Below are 15,341 nucleotides of genomic sequence, written 5' to 3'. Positions count from 1 at the left end.
TTGTTTTTGGATTGAATGAACGAATGAAATGAAAACCACATACACTGTTAAATGTGTGTTTGTTCAAGAAATATTTTCCATCCTTCTTCAAATTTTCTCATCACTGTCATTGAAAACGAATGTCAATTTGACCCACTAATAAAGAACGTTCTTAGAATATTCTTTTCCTAAGAATTTTAATATTAAATTATACCCATCTATGGCCAACTTAAGATAGTCCCCTAATTCCTCAGGACCCAGGCTTTAACAGACATGCTGTTAAGTGAATAAACATGAAGCAGAGTGATAAACCAGTGCTAGAGACAAAAGATCCAGATTAACTGAGAGAGTCCACGGAGAGCCTGCCAGGAGTCTGAAAAGGTCAGAGTTTCACACCCTAGTCATCAAATATCAAAGTGCAAATATCCCCTTCATCTCAAGAGCAAATGGCAACTCACCAAACCAACAGACTTCAGGAAATCAAAGGTTAATATGCACATATGTGAGAATAATCCAAATAGCTGTAATGTTTCGTCAGACTAGACTGAAATATGAATTAAACCACCACCAACAAAAAAATTCATGGCCGTTCACCAGATGGCAGTACCCCACATGATTAGTGGGAAAAATAAGCTTGTATCTATTATATCCAGTAGTTGCCATTCATTGGATTTTCCACTTGGATCAAAGGATGAACCTTAAACTAATCGAGTAGTACAGATGGTACTAAACAGCAAATTTATTGAAACCTTTAAAATGCTGGCTTGACATAAAACAAAAAATTGCAACTCATGGGTATATTAACCAAAATACAGGACAACTAAAAATGAAAAAACAAAGATTTTCTTTCAAAAGAGTGAATTCAAATAAGGAACAGTTGGGTACTACACCCTTAGCCCCCACTAGAACAGAAGATTATTCCTTTACCTAAAGTGAAAAAACTACAATTTTCAGTTACGGTAATAAGGCTAAGTAAGCAGGCCATGCATGGTGCAAATTTCTTCCCATTTTCCCATGGCTGCAGGAAAGAAATGTGCACGATTCCCCCATAAACACAGACAGTGCTGCCAGGGGAATAAGCAATTGTCTTCTCCCAGAGGGGCAGGAGACGTCATCCCCACCAGGAGAAGACAATGATTATCGCTAGCAAATATAGCAGCTGCTTGCAAGAACTGCAAGCGAACCCAGGTGGCTGGGTGTATTTAAGCCAATTGATCAACTTGGTACATTCGGCCTGCCCATTAACATTCGAATCTTGGCCGGTTCATATTGAACCGGCCAAGATTCGAACCATGTATGGCCGGCCTTATCCAAAAGCCATAACTGTCTACTCAGGAATACACTTTCCCTTTAAAAGCACCAAGTGATACCCTGTGAGAAGTATTACATACAGCTTTATTTTTGGATTAAGCAGGAATAAACTGGTAATGATGCAGTCACTAAATAATAGTCACATAGACGCTCTAATCACACCTTATCTTCTCGTGCAGGTTTCCTTTCAGCTTCTTCACTTTTCTTCTCCAAGTCCAGTTCAAGCTTTTTAATTTTCTTCTGAAGCTCATCTATCATGCTCTGTTTACTGTCCAGATCGGACTTGCTCTGAAAAAATACGGACATTTAATATGTTAGCTATAATCCAGTTAAAAGATTAACATTTACATAAAGTAGCGAGAGCTGAAGGACGTTTTTAATGGGATTCTATAATGAACAGTGAGAATTTTAGATTAACATGTGAACATAACCTTTTTCAATGAGCATTGCTTCATAGCTATTTTTGCAGTAAACATTCTGCACTTCACAGAGCCTGTTAATAAGAGAAGTGATGTACAGTTACTCATACCAGCCAGGGAGATTTCAGTTATTATTAGTTGGTGGTAGTCATAATGATAAAAAGTCAACTCTGATTGCTTTGCATGGATTACTGTAGGGGTTTCAAACAGCTACCTCTGCTGAAGAGACGAGAGTAAAATATGCTCAGGATTATCTTTGTTTTGCTGGTTTCCAAGCAAGGCTGACCATATAGTCATGCTGCCAACACAGGTGTCCCCTTCACGCTTCATGTTAGAAATGGATTATGGGTGGACAGTCCTTTAGGCTTCACCGGCTCTGTTAATCTGAATTTATTACAGCAAGTCACAAAATGGAGAACCGTGAAATGTACAGTTAGATGGACTTTCAAAGATATTTTTGAAATGCTTTTGAACTTAAATTTAACAATTTCCTTGGTGATTTAATATATACTTTGAACAGCTACTGTATGCCCCTACAGTCACAGCAGGGGGCTATAAAAGAATAACAATTTTTATTACATATTTTATTTTTACAAAGCTGGTTTACGGATGATTTAACCAATTTACAATACCTTTGTAATGTTTGCACACCATGGGTAAAAGAAAGGAGTATTTCATTTAAAAGCAAAAGGGAAATCCCTTCTTGAAACATATCTAAACCCAAAAGAAAAAAAATGTAATATATTGCGGTTTGCTAGTCTTTACTTGTGGTGGCTGCATTTGTTTTTTTCCAGGCTATTTCCATGTATTTATTCTTGAAAATAACACACTTCCTGTTCCTTCATGTCTACGCTCATTTCTTTATTGTGTCTATGGAGAGAACCATGGCTGTCACACAGGCTGGACTTTAAATATGTCTGCCTTTGTTCATTCCCATTATGTAGTGGATTGATGACACTAGTAGTTTACAATAAAAAGATAAAGATGTTTGTTCTTTCTTTTTAGGTCACTGAAAGTGGCAAAGACACTGCAATTTCTTGAAAGATCAACATGTATTTTCTGTACTTGCTGAAAATGATCTTGGCCTGAAAAATGAAAACTAATGTAGCCCCTACATATAATGCCTGACAAGCTGCAATATATTACATTTTTGTTTTCAGCTTTAGATATGCTTTAAATGGCTGTCAACAAAACAGGTATTCCTAGGGGAAGATTTCACCTATTTTCCTGATACCGTGACAATTGCAAAGCGTTGGCTTTGCCAATGTTTTCTGTCCCAGTGATAATGGTCTCAAGGACATAAAGAGTAGGTGAATCTCACCAGATGGAACACAGATGGCACAGAGGTCTTAGCTGTTCCACACTCTAGTCAAACTGAAAAAAACAAAAGAAAACCCAACCCTTAAAGTGATAGTACAGGTTCGTTGTTATTTAAAAAAAAAAAAAGAAAACTTGTTATACTTCCCTCCTCTGTGCAAGGGTTTTGCACAGAGTGGCCCCGAGCCTCCTTTTCTGGGGTCCCCCCGGAAGCGCTCCTGGCGTGCCCCCATGGAGAGTCGCATTCTATAGGGAGATACTCATGCGGGCATGCTCCCGAGTCCTGCTGCTGCGCCCATTGACACAGACAGCAGGACTCGGCCCCGCCCCCGTATCACCGCATTTGATTAACAGCAGCAGGAGCTCTAATCATGTGGTTTGAAAAAAAAAAAAACTCATATAAAAACTTATGAGTCCAGTGCCCTCCAGGGGAGCGGCGCCCCAGCGCCCCTAATGGACCGGCCACTCCTGGTAAGACCCCTTTCACATGTAGCTGACTCTGTCAAGCAGATCCGCCTGCTCAGCAAGAGGTCTGCTGATCCCCGCTGAGCAGGTGGATGACAGGTCCGTGTCCGCTCCGCTGATGCAGAGCGGACAGGGACACAGCTCGCTATTCTCTATGGGAAGGTCGGATGGAAACGGATCGCCTATCCATTTCCATTGGATACCATCCGGTCCAATCTGCTAGATGGAATCCCCATCCGTCTGTTTTTAGCGGACTGGATCGGATGCAGGTGGGTGTAAACGGACACAAGTCCATTTACATCAGCCTTTCCATAGAGAGCAATGGGTGGTCTAATTGGGCCCGCCTGAAAAACAGACAGGCGGACCCGATCGGTCTGCTTGTGTGAAAGGGGCCTAAGGCCTTGTTTACACAGGGCATACACAGCACACCTTTGCAGGGATGCACAGGTGTTCCGTGCATCTCTGTGCAGGCAGTAACATTGATTTCATTTGGGATGTAGCACCTGCATGAACAGAGCCATTGCTCCCAATTTTACATCCGTGTAGGTCCACATGCATGTCCCTGAGCTCACACTGTCTGCGTTGGGGGTCATGTACCCACACGGATGTCAGATTGGGAACAGCAGCTATGCCTATACAGCCGTTGCATCCCAATTGACATAAATGGGACTGCCTGTATGGGGATGCAACACCTGTGCATCCCTGTGAAGGTAAACATGGCCCCCCATGGGTGTACACTTTAGTATGCCACATGTGAACGATGCTTTAGTACTAATTTAGCAAAAACAAGGAAAATGGGGCGCCTCTGAGTATGTATCAATAAAAATTTATTATAAAAAATAATATCCACTCACATGGAAGATAGCATATCTGCATTCAGGCATGTCTCTGGATGAGAGGAGAGGGACTGCAAGCTTCAGCATGTCCACAAACGGCTGGCGAATCCACATAGGATGATGTGGGGTGGTGGGGCACAGCGGTTCTTCTCCTTGGCACACAGAACTGAGATGTGATGGTATGTTGAAGCATCCAGGCATGTGTGGGTTCCAGTGGAGGGGGAAGGAGGACGCCAGGTCCTGTCACAAACAGTGCCGTGATGTTGTCAGTCTCCTCTGGTAGCACGGCCGTGGAGAGGGAACCAGAGAGAGGCTTGGCATGCACAGCAAAGCGTGGCGTGGAGCCGTAACGTCACCAACATGCTGAAGCTTGCAGTCCCTCTCCTCTCATCCAGAGACATGCCTGAATGCAGCAGATATGCTATCTTCCATGTGAGTGGATATTATTTTTTATAATAAATGTTTATTGATACATACTCAGAGGCACCCCATTTTCCTTGTTTTTTCTCAGCCTGTTTGGACCTTGCATCTGGTCCCATCGGTGACAGCCCTGACAGACCAGTCTCTATATATATATAATCATCATATATAGTTTCCGACCCCCCTGGACTATCAAGGTATACTCTATAGAGGTACTGCGCCTGTTTTACTTGTAATTTAGTACTAATTTAGCAGGAATTTTGTAAGTTATGTTGTGTTTATGTGCACTATTAATGATTTTAGTGTATTTTTAGTGAAAATAGCGATATGAAGAACATTTGGGCAATTATTGCGGGGCCCAAAAAATCAATAGCACCTTTTTTATATTCTACAGGTCATGTGCTTTCAGAAAATGTCTAGTTTTATGGGTCTTTTTCAAATTCTGAAAGCTGCAAGTGAAAAATGAAAACCTCCAGATTTTTAGAGAAATTTTTGGGTACGACAAATTTTCACCATTTTGTAAAATTTACAATTTTCAAATATTTGTTATTTATTAACTTCATACAGGTTAACCTTTTATTTTTAGTAGGAATTTAGCAGGAATTTTGTAAAATTAGCTGGGTTTTTATCTGCTAATAATGGTTTTAGTGTATTTTTTGCGAATATATTGCTTTGATAAACATTTGCACAAATACCGCGGGGTCTAAAAAAAAATCAGTAGGACCTTCTTTTTATTATAGAGGTCATATGCTTTCAGAAAATATATGGTTTTGGGGGTTTTTCACAAATTCTGAAAGCTGTAAGGGAAAAATTAAAAAACCTTCAGATTTTTAGAGAAATTTGGATATTTACACTTTTGAGTCTGCTCAATTTTTACCATTTCGCAAAAAGGCGCAATTTAAAAGTTACAAATATTTGATATTTATTAACTCAATACAGGTTAAGCTTTTATATTTAGTAGGAATTTTGTAAAATTTGCTGTGTTTTTATCTGCTAATAATGGTTTTAGTGTATTTTTTTCAAATATATTGGTTTGTAAACATTTGTGCAAATACCGCGCGGTCTAAAATATCAGTAGTACTTTCTTTTTATTCTACTGATCATGTGTCTTCAGAAAATATATGGTTTGGGGGGGTCTTTCACAAATTCTGAAAGCTAGAAGTGAAAAATAAAAAAGCAAAGGAAAAATTGCAAAAATGGTCTGGCCACCCGAGTGTTCAAAATGGAGCACAGGACCTGGCAGCGAAAGGGTTAAAGTATACTATTCAGAAGCCTGACTATTCTAGAACATGAATATCAAATTGGCAAACCTGCCACAACTTCACAATTTTCTGCCTTGACTTGGGCAAATATTATTTTAGCTACACACATGGAAAATTATCCTTATGAAAAACAAATGGATTCTTAAAGTGGAACGTTACTCTCTCAGTCAACATTGACTAATTTTAATCTCTATTCTGCAAGCATAGATAGAAAAATAGATAGGAAAGTATATTGTGTTTACTTGTTTTAAACATTTTTTTTTAATTTCTTTAGATACTTCCTAGTTTCCATGCCTAGGTAAATTATGTCATACACCCCAGAAGCCCTCAGGAGGGGAGGAGGGCTTTTCTCAGCTAAGTACACCCTCCTGCCTGTAAGCCTAAGTTAAGGCCAGATTGATTCCAGGAAGTAAATGCTACAGGAATCATCTGCCCTTACTCAAGATGGCCCCAGCCAGAAATGTTAGGGGGGTATTTTTCCAAATGATTTCTCCACAAAATAAAGCATGGAGGCATGGATGGATGGGCGAGTTTGCTTTTCGATAGTAAAAATGTTTTAAATCGTGCTTTTGGTTTGTGGTGCTCAGATACAGTGAAGTTCCACTTTAATTGAACACACAGTTTTCAGCATGCTGGACATTCTTTGCAAGCAATGAAACAATGAACCGAGCAACACCAGCTGCAGAATAGGCCGAAATTTGAGCCGTCGGTGGCTCTGTTGGCTTCACCTGACTTAACAAAAGTAAATTTAAAGATTGACTTTGCGGAGTGGAAAATTTGTGGCTGAACAATGAGTGCATCCTATGAGATGCAGTCTCTGTGTAGGTATTCAGAGAGTCGCAGGTGAATTCAACAGCCACCACTGGAGATTCCCCTTGCAGAGCCCCTATCCATGAGCTAAATGAGAGGAATCTAACAGCATATGGCTATCTTTATATACACTGCTCAGTTTTCTCTCATAATACATATAGGAACTTGCCCTGTGTATTGTTACCAATTATTTTTGAAATGACACTGCTGAACCAGCAGACAATGTAAAGGAACAGTATGAAATGTACCTGTACGCTGCTCATCAAACGTTTCACCCTTTTTTTCAGTTCCTCATTTTCCTTATCTACTTCATCTTTTTCCTTCTGTAGCTTATTAAGGGTTTTCTGCTTTGTTCGCAACTCTTGGTTTAGGTTTTCAAGGTCTTCTGTGAGGTTATTCTCTCTAGCCTTGCTAGTTTTTAGGGCCTCTTTAAGCTTTAGTTGTAGCTCATTTAAATCTTCAATCCGTGCCTGTAACGATAATATCATGTCTCTTCACAATTAAATTTGCCTACTTAAAATACCACAAAGGAATTAGGTTTCGGATTAAAACTCTGTAATCAGCTTTTAAGTTAAGAAAGGATAATGTAACAATTTTCATTTGCAACCAACCCAAGCACCAGGGGACATCATTTGCAAGGAGATGCTTAATGAGAGAATTTGCTTCGAATGAATTATTTAACTCCTGTATCCACACAACGAATATCAATAAAACAAGCCAGACTACACAGGTTACTCAAATGCTTTCTATGTTAGCTCACCTCACTCTACCTTATTGATTTAAAGATCAATACCATGTCAAGTGGCAAAATAATACATAAATACCAATTGGGATCATTGCATTTTTTACCAAAAATGCCAATAGGAAACTGACTGTGTGTAAATAGCGCACAACAAGTTAAAAGAATATTACAATTTTACTACTAGACTATAAATAACACGTACTGAATTCTCTGTAGCGTAATCACCCCTGAAAGTGGTGGGTATTTGTGTACAAAGATCTCACAGGAAGTGTGCCCAAAGATAAGAGAGACTAAGGGGTGATCTGAAGATGTCCACCTTGAACTATCAGTTTGTGGATTGATGCTGTGTTTGGAAAACTAGCTGTGATATGACTCAGCACCCGTTACCGGTTTCTTCTGTTGTAATGCCTGCTGACCTATTCGAATACTGGTGAGCAAACAGTCATATACACTTGCGCTCTAGTGATCCTATTCTATTAAAATATTTGGATTTTAACAAGCAATGATAAAATTGACACCTGGATCTCACCGTTGTCCACAAGTGGTTTGCTGTAAAGTGGATCCCTTGTGATCCAATGAGATTAAACCAAGATTTTACTTGTGAACCTAAACTGACTTAAGGGTCTCCACATCTATGTCCCCATTTGGTGTGTTCCACTGAGGGTGCAGGTCAGTCTAGGAGTCCGCCCTGACCCCATATAATCCACAGAACAAACAGAGAAAAATCTTAGTCACCACACAAGCCCAGCATGTGGTAAGTGATAGCAGCCTCAGCCTAGCTCCATCATGACATGTTTTGCCCCACCCACGGGGCTTAGTCATGGAAAAAAGCTGCTTGGGTGGGGCGAAACATTTCGGAGGCATGGCCTGGATGGAGCTAGGCTGATGCTGCCATCACTTACTACACTCTGGGCTCATATGGTGTGCGGTGGCTGAGATTTTTCTTGGTTTGTTCTCAATATTTAAAATTTTCCATGAATGTATGCCAAGATATGGTCACTACTAGGGATGAGCTTCGAGTTCGAGTCGAACTCATGTTCGACTCGAACATTGGCTGTTCGCAAGTTCACCGAACAGCGAACAATTTGGGGTGTTCGCGGCAAATTCGAATGCCGCGGAACACCCTTTAAAAGTCTATAGGAGAAATCAAAAGTGCTAATTTTAAAGGCTAATATGCAAGTTATTGTCATAAAAAGTGTTTGGGGACCTGGGTCCTGCCCCAGGGGACATGGATCAATGCAAAAAAAAGTTTTAAAAACGGCCGTTTTTTCAGGAGCAGTGATTTTAATAATGCTTAAAGTCAATCAATAAAAGTGTAATATCCCTTTAAATTTCGTACCTGGGGGGTGTCTATAGTGTGCCTGTAAAGGGGCGCATGTTTCCTGTGTTTAGAACAGTCTGACAGCAAAATGACATTTTGAAGGAAAAAACTCATTTAAAACTACTCGCGGCTATTGCATTGCCGACAATACACACAGAAGTTCATTGATAAAAACGGCATGGGAATTCCCCAAAGGGGAACCCCGAACCAAAATTAAAAAAAAAAAATGACGTGGGAGTCCCCCTAAATTCCATACCAGGCCCTTCAGGTCTGGTATGGATATTAAGGGGAACCCCGGCCAAAATTTAAAAAAAAAAATGACGTGGGGTTCCCCCTAAATTCCATACCAGACCCTTCAGGTCTGGTATGGATTTTAAGGGGAACCCCGCGCCAAAAAAAAAAAAACGGCGTGGGGTCCCCCCAAAAATCCATACCAGACCCTTATCCGAGCACGCAACCTGGCAGGCCGCAGGAAAAGAGGGGGGACGAGAGTGCGGCCCCCCCTCCCTCCTGAACCGTACCAGGCCACATGCCCTCAACATTGGGAGGGTGCTTTGGGGTAGCCCCCCAAAACACCTTGTCCCCATGTTGATGAGGACAAGGGCCTCATCCCCACAACCCTGGCCGGTGGTTGTGGGGGTCTTATCGGAATCTGGAAGCCCCCTTTAACAAGGTGACCCCCAGATCCCGGCCCCCCCCCTGTGTGAAATGGTAAGGGGGTACATAAGTACCCCTACCATTTCACGAAAAAAGTGTCAAAAATGTTAAAAATGACAAGAGACAGTTTTTGACAATTCCTTTATTTAAATGCTTCTTCTTTCTTCTATCTTCCTTCATCTTCTGGTTCTTCTGGTTCTTCTGGCTCTTCTTCCGGCGTTCTCGTCCAGCATCTCCTCCGCGGCGTCTTCTATCTTCTTCTCCTCGGGCCGCTCCGCACCCATGGCATGGGGGGGAGGCTCCCGCTCTTCTCTTCTTCTTTTCTTCTCTTCTTCTCTTCTTCTCCGGGCCGCTCCGCAATCCATGCTGGCATGGAGGGAGGCTCCCGCTGTGTGACGGCGCTCCTCGTCTGACAGTTCTTAAATAACGGGGGGGGCGGGGCCACCCGGTGACCCCGCCCCCCTCTGACGCACGGTGACTTGACGGGACTTCCCTGTGACGTCACGGGGAATGCCACAGGGAAGTCCCGTCAAGTCACACAGCGGGAGCCTCCCTCCATGCCAGCATGGATTGCGGAGCGGCCCGGAGAAGAAAATGAAGAAGAGAAGAAGAGAAGAAGAGAAGAAGAGAAGAAGAGAAGAAGAGCGGGAGCCTCCCTCCCATGCCATGGGTGCGGAGCGGCCCGAGGAGAAGAAGACAGAAGACGCCGCGGAGGAGATGCTGGACGAGAACGCCGGAGGAAGAACCAGAAGAGCCAGAAGAACCAGAAGAACCAGAAGATGAAGGAAGATAGAAGAAAGAAGAAGCATTTAAATAAAGGAATTGTCAAAAACTGTCTCTTGTCATTTTTAACATTTTTGACACTTTCTTCGTGAAATGGTAGGGGTACTTATGTACCCCCTTACCATTTCACACAGGGGGGGGGCCGGGATCTGGGGGTCACCTTGTTAAAGGGGGCTTCCAGATTCCGATAAGCCCCCCGCCCGCAGACCCCCACAACCACCGGCCAGGGTTGTGGGGATGAGGCCCTTGTCCTCATCAACATGGGGACAAGGTGTTTTGGGGGGCTACCCCAAAGCACCCTCCCAATGTTGAGGGCATATGGCCTGGTACGGTTCAGGAGGGAGGGGGGCCGCACTCTCGTCCCCCCCTCTTTTCCTGCGGCCTGCCAGGTTGCGTGCTCGGATAAGGGTCTGGTATGGATTTTTGGGGGGACCCCACGCCGTTTTTTTTTTTTTTTTTGGCGCGGGGTTCCCCTTAATATCCATACCAGACCTGAAGAGCCTGGTATGGAATTTAGGAGGACTCCCACGTCATTTTTTTTTTTTAATTTTGGTTCGGGGTTCCCCTTTGGGGAATTCCCATGCCGTTTTTATCAATGAACTTCTATGTGTATTGTCGGCAATGCAATAGCCGCGAGTAGTTTTAAATGAGTTTTTTCTTTCAAAATGTCATTTTGCTGTCAGACTATTCTAAACACAGGAAACATGCGCCCCTTTACAGGCATACTATAGACACCCCCCAGCTACGAAATTTAAAGGGATATTACACTTTTATTGATTGACTTTAAGTATTATTAAAATCACTGCTCCTGAAAAAACGGCCGTTTTTAAAACTTTTTTTTGCATTGATCCATGTCCCCTGGGGCAGGACCCAGGTCCCCAAACACTTTTTATGACAATAACTTTCATATAAGCCTTTAAAATTAGCACTTTTGATTATTCATGTTCGTGTCCCATAGACTTTAACGGTGTTCGCATGTTCGAACGAACTTTTTTCCTGTTCGCATGTTCTGGTGCGAACCGAACAGGGGGGTGTTCGGCTCATCCCTAGTCACTACGGTAGCTGAGTGCTGCTCTGAGGCTGAATACAGCCCTGTGGTAATCGCAAAGCAGCTTCGGTCCAACCACATCATACCTTCATTTCTCCTTTACCTTTTTTTCCCCGTGTCTGTAGGAAATAGCCTATAGTCATGTGAAAAATTAAAAGATAGGTACAGCTTTAGAAACATGTTACACCTGTATTTAGGGTGTAACATGAAACATGTTGGTATGCAGCATCCCCCCTCACCCCTAGAGGTCCCGCATGCAGCACAGGGCTGGAGTTTTTCTCCCCTGCATTTGCTGTCGCATATAAAATTGGTGGCGATTGTGTGGGGCTCCGCCTGCACAACCGCATCGATCCTTCAGCAAGATCTGTGAATAAGGAAACTACAAGTCTCATCTGCCACCGCAGTAGACGGCCACTGCTGTACCAGATTGCGGCCTGCTACTCACTGTGCCTGGATTGTTTCCCTGTGACCCTGAACTTAACCTCTGATGTACCAGATTGTGGGCCTGCTACCACTGTGCCTGGATTGTTGCCCTGTGAGTCTGGACTAAGTCCCTGCTATACCAGATTGCTGTCTTGTGCCCCTGGACTTATTCCTTGATGTGCCCTCCTGCCACCCTATTATATTTCTGCCTGTCCCTCATTGTGCTTCGATTATTGCCCTGTGGCCTTCCCCTTATCTGACTCCCTGCTTTTTCCAGCCCCTCTCCAAATAAAGAACCCCTTGACAAGGGGCCCTAAAAGCCCTGTGGCCTTCCCCTTATCTGACTCCCTGCTTTTTCCAGCCCCTCTCCAAATAAAGAACCCCTTGACAAGGGGCCCTAAAACCACACTTGATCTCAACATGTGTTCTGTTCCACCTACACCTTCATTATAGTGAACTTATCCTTTAGGTAAACTCCATGAAAATTGCTGACCTTTTCAACATATTTAAACAGGCAAACATTAGATCTTGATTTAAATAATAAAGATAAATAAAGGTGATACACTTGACCACATAAAACACACAATTGACACGGTATATACATTTTCATGATCTAATGAGAAAAAAAAAAAAGATATAATTATGCACAATCCCTACATTTGCTATCACTTCAAATCCATGGAATTTGAATTTGGTGTTCCAGAGTAAGTGTCAATGATTAGAAGCTCCTTAGGGAGTATGCAGGTGGAACCTGTTTTATTTAAACCTATACATCTAAGGTTTAAGCTGGCCATACACTATACAATTTTCCTGTTCAACTTTCCTTTAGATTTACCAAAACCATATAATATGAGGTAAAACCTAAACCCTTTCAATTTGTATGCAATCAGACAGGCCCTTGCACTACATAGTTGAAGGTAAATCTAAAGGAAATTGAATCAGAAAATTGTATAGTGTATGGCCAGCCTTAGTCTTCTCTTTGCTATTGACATTTGTAGTGTCATCATTTCAAGATCAAAGGAGCCCTCTAAGAGCCCCAGAAAAAAAAATGTGTGGATTCCTATTAGTTCTGAGAAGAAAACAATAAATGTTTCATTTGGAATAGGCTGTAATTTTTTACATGACTCTAAATGATGCAGTCTGCTAACAGCATCAACAGAACCATTTCTGTTTTTCTGACCCCCACTGATTTCTATTTTAGCCTTGTGAGTGTTGTTATTTTTAAATCTCATTGGACTCAAGTGAAAAGAACAATCACATGTTTAATTAAATTGTTTATTCTTATGTGTTAGCTTTGTAAATTGAGCCTATAGCGTGTTGAGACATTTGGTTCCACAGACACAGAAGATATGCAATCATTACATTATATAAGCATATCTCCCTACTCAGCACAATATAGGCCAGGCATGTCAAAAACTGGTATTTTATGGGCACCATGCAGCCTCCTTGTTCCTTCTCTAAAGCTCTTAGTGGCTTTAAGGATTAAAAAAAAAAAAAGGTAACAAAATTATAATGCACTTCCAGTTCATAGCAGGTATGACCCTCAGTAGACAAAATGAGGTCCCCTTGAAGACTTTAGCTCTCTCAATATTAAGCCACTGTTTAAGAGTTTGACATGTTTGCTATAGGCTCAGTTCACAAAACTAACACATCAGGGTGAAGATACTTATTTAAAAAAAAAAAGGAGTTATTTTCAGTATAAGGCCAAATTCACAAGTGTTTAGCACAAGGATCTTACTGATACTAGCCACATGAGATCATTACCCTGATGTGTTACATTTGTGAATTTAGCCTATAATTGAAAAGAGGAAAATAGGGATAGATAGATAGATCGATCTGTGCTTGCTTGTTAGCTACCTCCAGAGGAGGCGAGCCTGGCCATCTTCTGAGGATGGTGTGGGCTTACAGTACCTAGGAACGCAAGAAACAGGAAGTCCAGAGGGTGTACCTTAAGTCTGCTATGCAAGAGAGATAGGGATAGGTAGAGACAGAAAGCTAGATAGAGAAAAAAAGGTAGAAAGAGAGATGAATAGAGATGGTACTTCGCCTTTAATTTGTGCTCACTTTCAGCCATTTGAGTAGGCCTGGAATGTAATAATTTGTCTGCTGCACAAGATCTATGCATTTTGACGTGGTGTAGACCAGAATTCTTTTGTTCTTACAACTCTAGGTAAGCCCACACCATCTGTGGGAGACACAGAGGGTCAACCTTATGTAACAGAGAGATTGAGACAGAAAGATTTGATTTGTCAGTTTAAAGGATAAGTTCAACTTTGGAACATGCTACATGTTCCAGCTCCTAGAGTCCTCCACTCTCGATCCCCCCATCCTGTGACAGTGGGTGGGGGATCATCTCCCCGCACCCACAGTCACAATTTTAAAACAGCATGGCCGCGTCAAACATTTACAGAGTTCTGTGAATGTTTGGGCACTATCCAGGTTCTGAGTGCTACAGTACTTTGTATTAGCACCTGGCACTGTTATTTTGCTAATGTTGTCAAGTTGGAGCTATCTCCTGCCCAACAGGGGCAGCACAGTTCAGATTCTAGAAAGAGGCAAAGCTGCATCGCGGCAGAGTGTACCGACATGAGTAAAGCAGGGTATACACAGACCAAAAATTGGACAGTTCATCAGAAATTTTGGTCCATGTGTACCGCTGTCTGTTCAACAGAAGCCACTCCAATCGATGGGATGGGTAGGGTGTCAGAAAACATTATAACAGCGGGAAAGATCCCTGCACCACACATCATTGTGTTGATGCAGGCATCTGTTAGTTTTTTTGTTTCTAAAAAAACGAACGTATGTACCCTGCTTAACCACTGAACACCAATGGAAGGTGTAAAGAGGAACTGTGGGCAAAATTAAAAATGGACATATATAATGTAGACTGTCAATAGCAATAACACAGTGGTCTTTGTTTATTTGGGTCCCCCTTTAACATTTTTAATGAGTTTTATAATCCGGTGATTTGACCAGTAAATCTGTCATATAAAATTTCAGAATCTGCAACCCACACGCCCGATCCCCCCTCCATTTGACAGGGGATCTTTTCCCCACAGCTTCTGTCACAATTTAAAAACAATGTGGCTGTGCAGGGCTCCGCGCCTACACGGCTATGTCATTCATTCATTACGTTTCCTGTGAATGGGTAGACTGCAAGTACCGTCAGCCATTGCGGCTGACAGCTTGTAGTTCTTAATGAACTAAGAGGGTGCTGGTGAGCGCTCTGGTAGTTCATTGACTCTTCCTGCCCTCAGGTAACTGCCTGTCCATATGATGTATGGGCAGAAAGCCATCTTGAGAGTCTGCAGGAGCATGAGATTGTGCCCATGATCTGCTGAATGTGGGTGCAATGCTCTGCAGGCTCCTTAAAAAAATGATTATAAATGCACATTTTTATACCTGCAAAAAATGTGCATTTATTGTTTTTTTTTTTTTCAAAAGGTGAACTTATCCTTTAAAATGGAATGAAACTTACCTCTCTGGCACAGACCTCTTCAGTGGTTTTCATCCAGGTTCAGGATTTTAGTGTGCACTGAAGTTAAATT

At 42.1% G+C, this 15,341-nt stretch overlaps 1 protein-coding gene across 1 annotated transcript in view; it reads right to left on the bottom strand.

Moving 5' to 3' along the window:
* CEP290 (centrosomal protein 290) overlaps window positions 1-15,341 on the bottom strand; it is a 318,271-nt gene that overhangs the window by 102,772 nt on the left and 200,158 nt on the right. Inside the window, exons 39-40 of the mRNA XM_073620204.1 lie at window positions 7,068-7,289; window positions 1,453-1,578 (exon numbers count right to left, since the gene is read on the bottom strand). Coding sequence (XP_073476305.1) covers window positions 1,453-1,578; window positions 7,068-7,289 — 348 coding nt within the window. The remainder of the gene's footprint in view (window positions 1-1,452; window positions 1,579-7,067; window positions 7,290-15,341) is intronic.

This window comes from Aquarana catesbeiana, linkage group LG03 (genome assembly GCF_042186555.1).
Source record: "Aquarana catesbeiana isolate 2022-GZ linkage group LG03, ASM4218655v1, whole genome shotgun sequence".
Classification (NCBI taxonomy): domain Eukaryota; kingdom Metazoa; phylum Chordata; class Amphibia; order Anura; family Ranidae; genus Aquarana; species Aquarana catesbeiana.
Note: the sequence above shows the minus strand (reverse complement) of the source record. Positions and strands in the feature narration are given on the sequence as shown.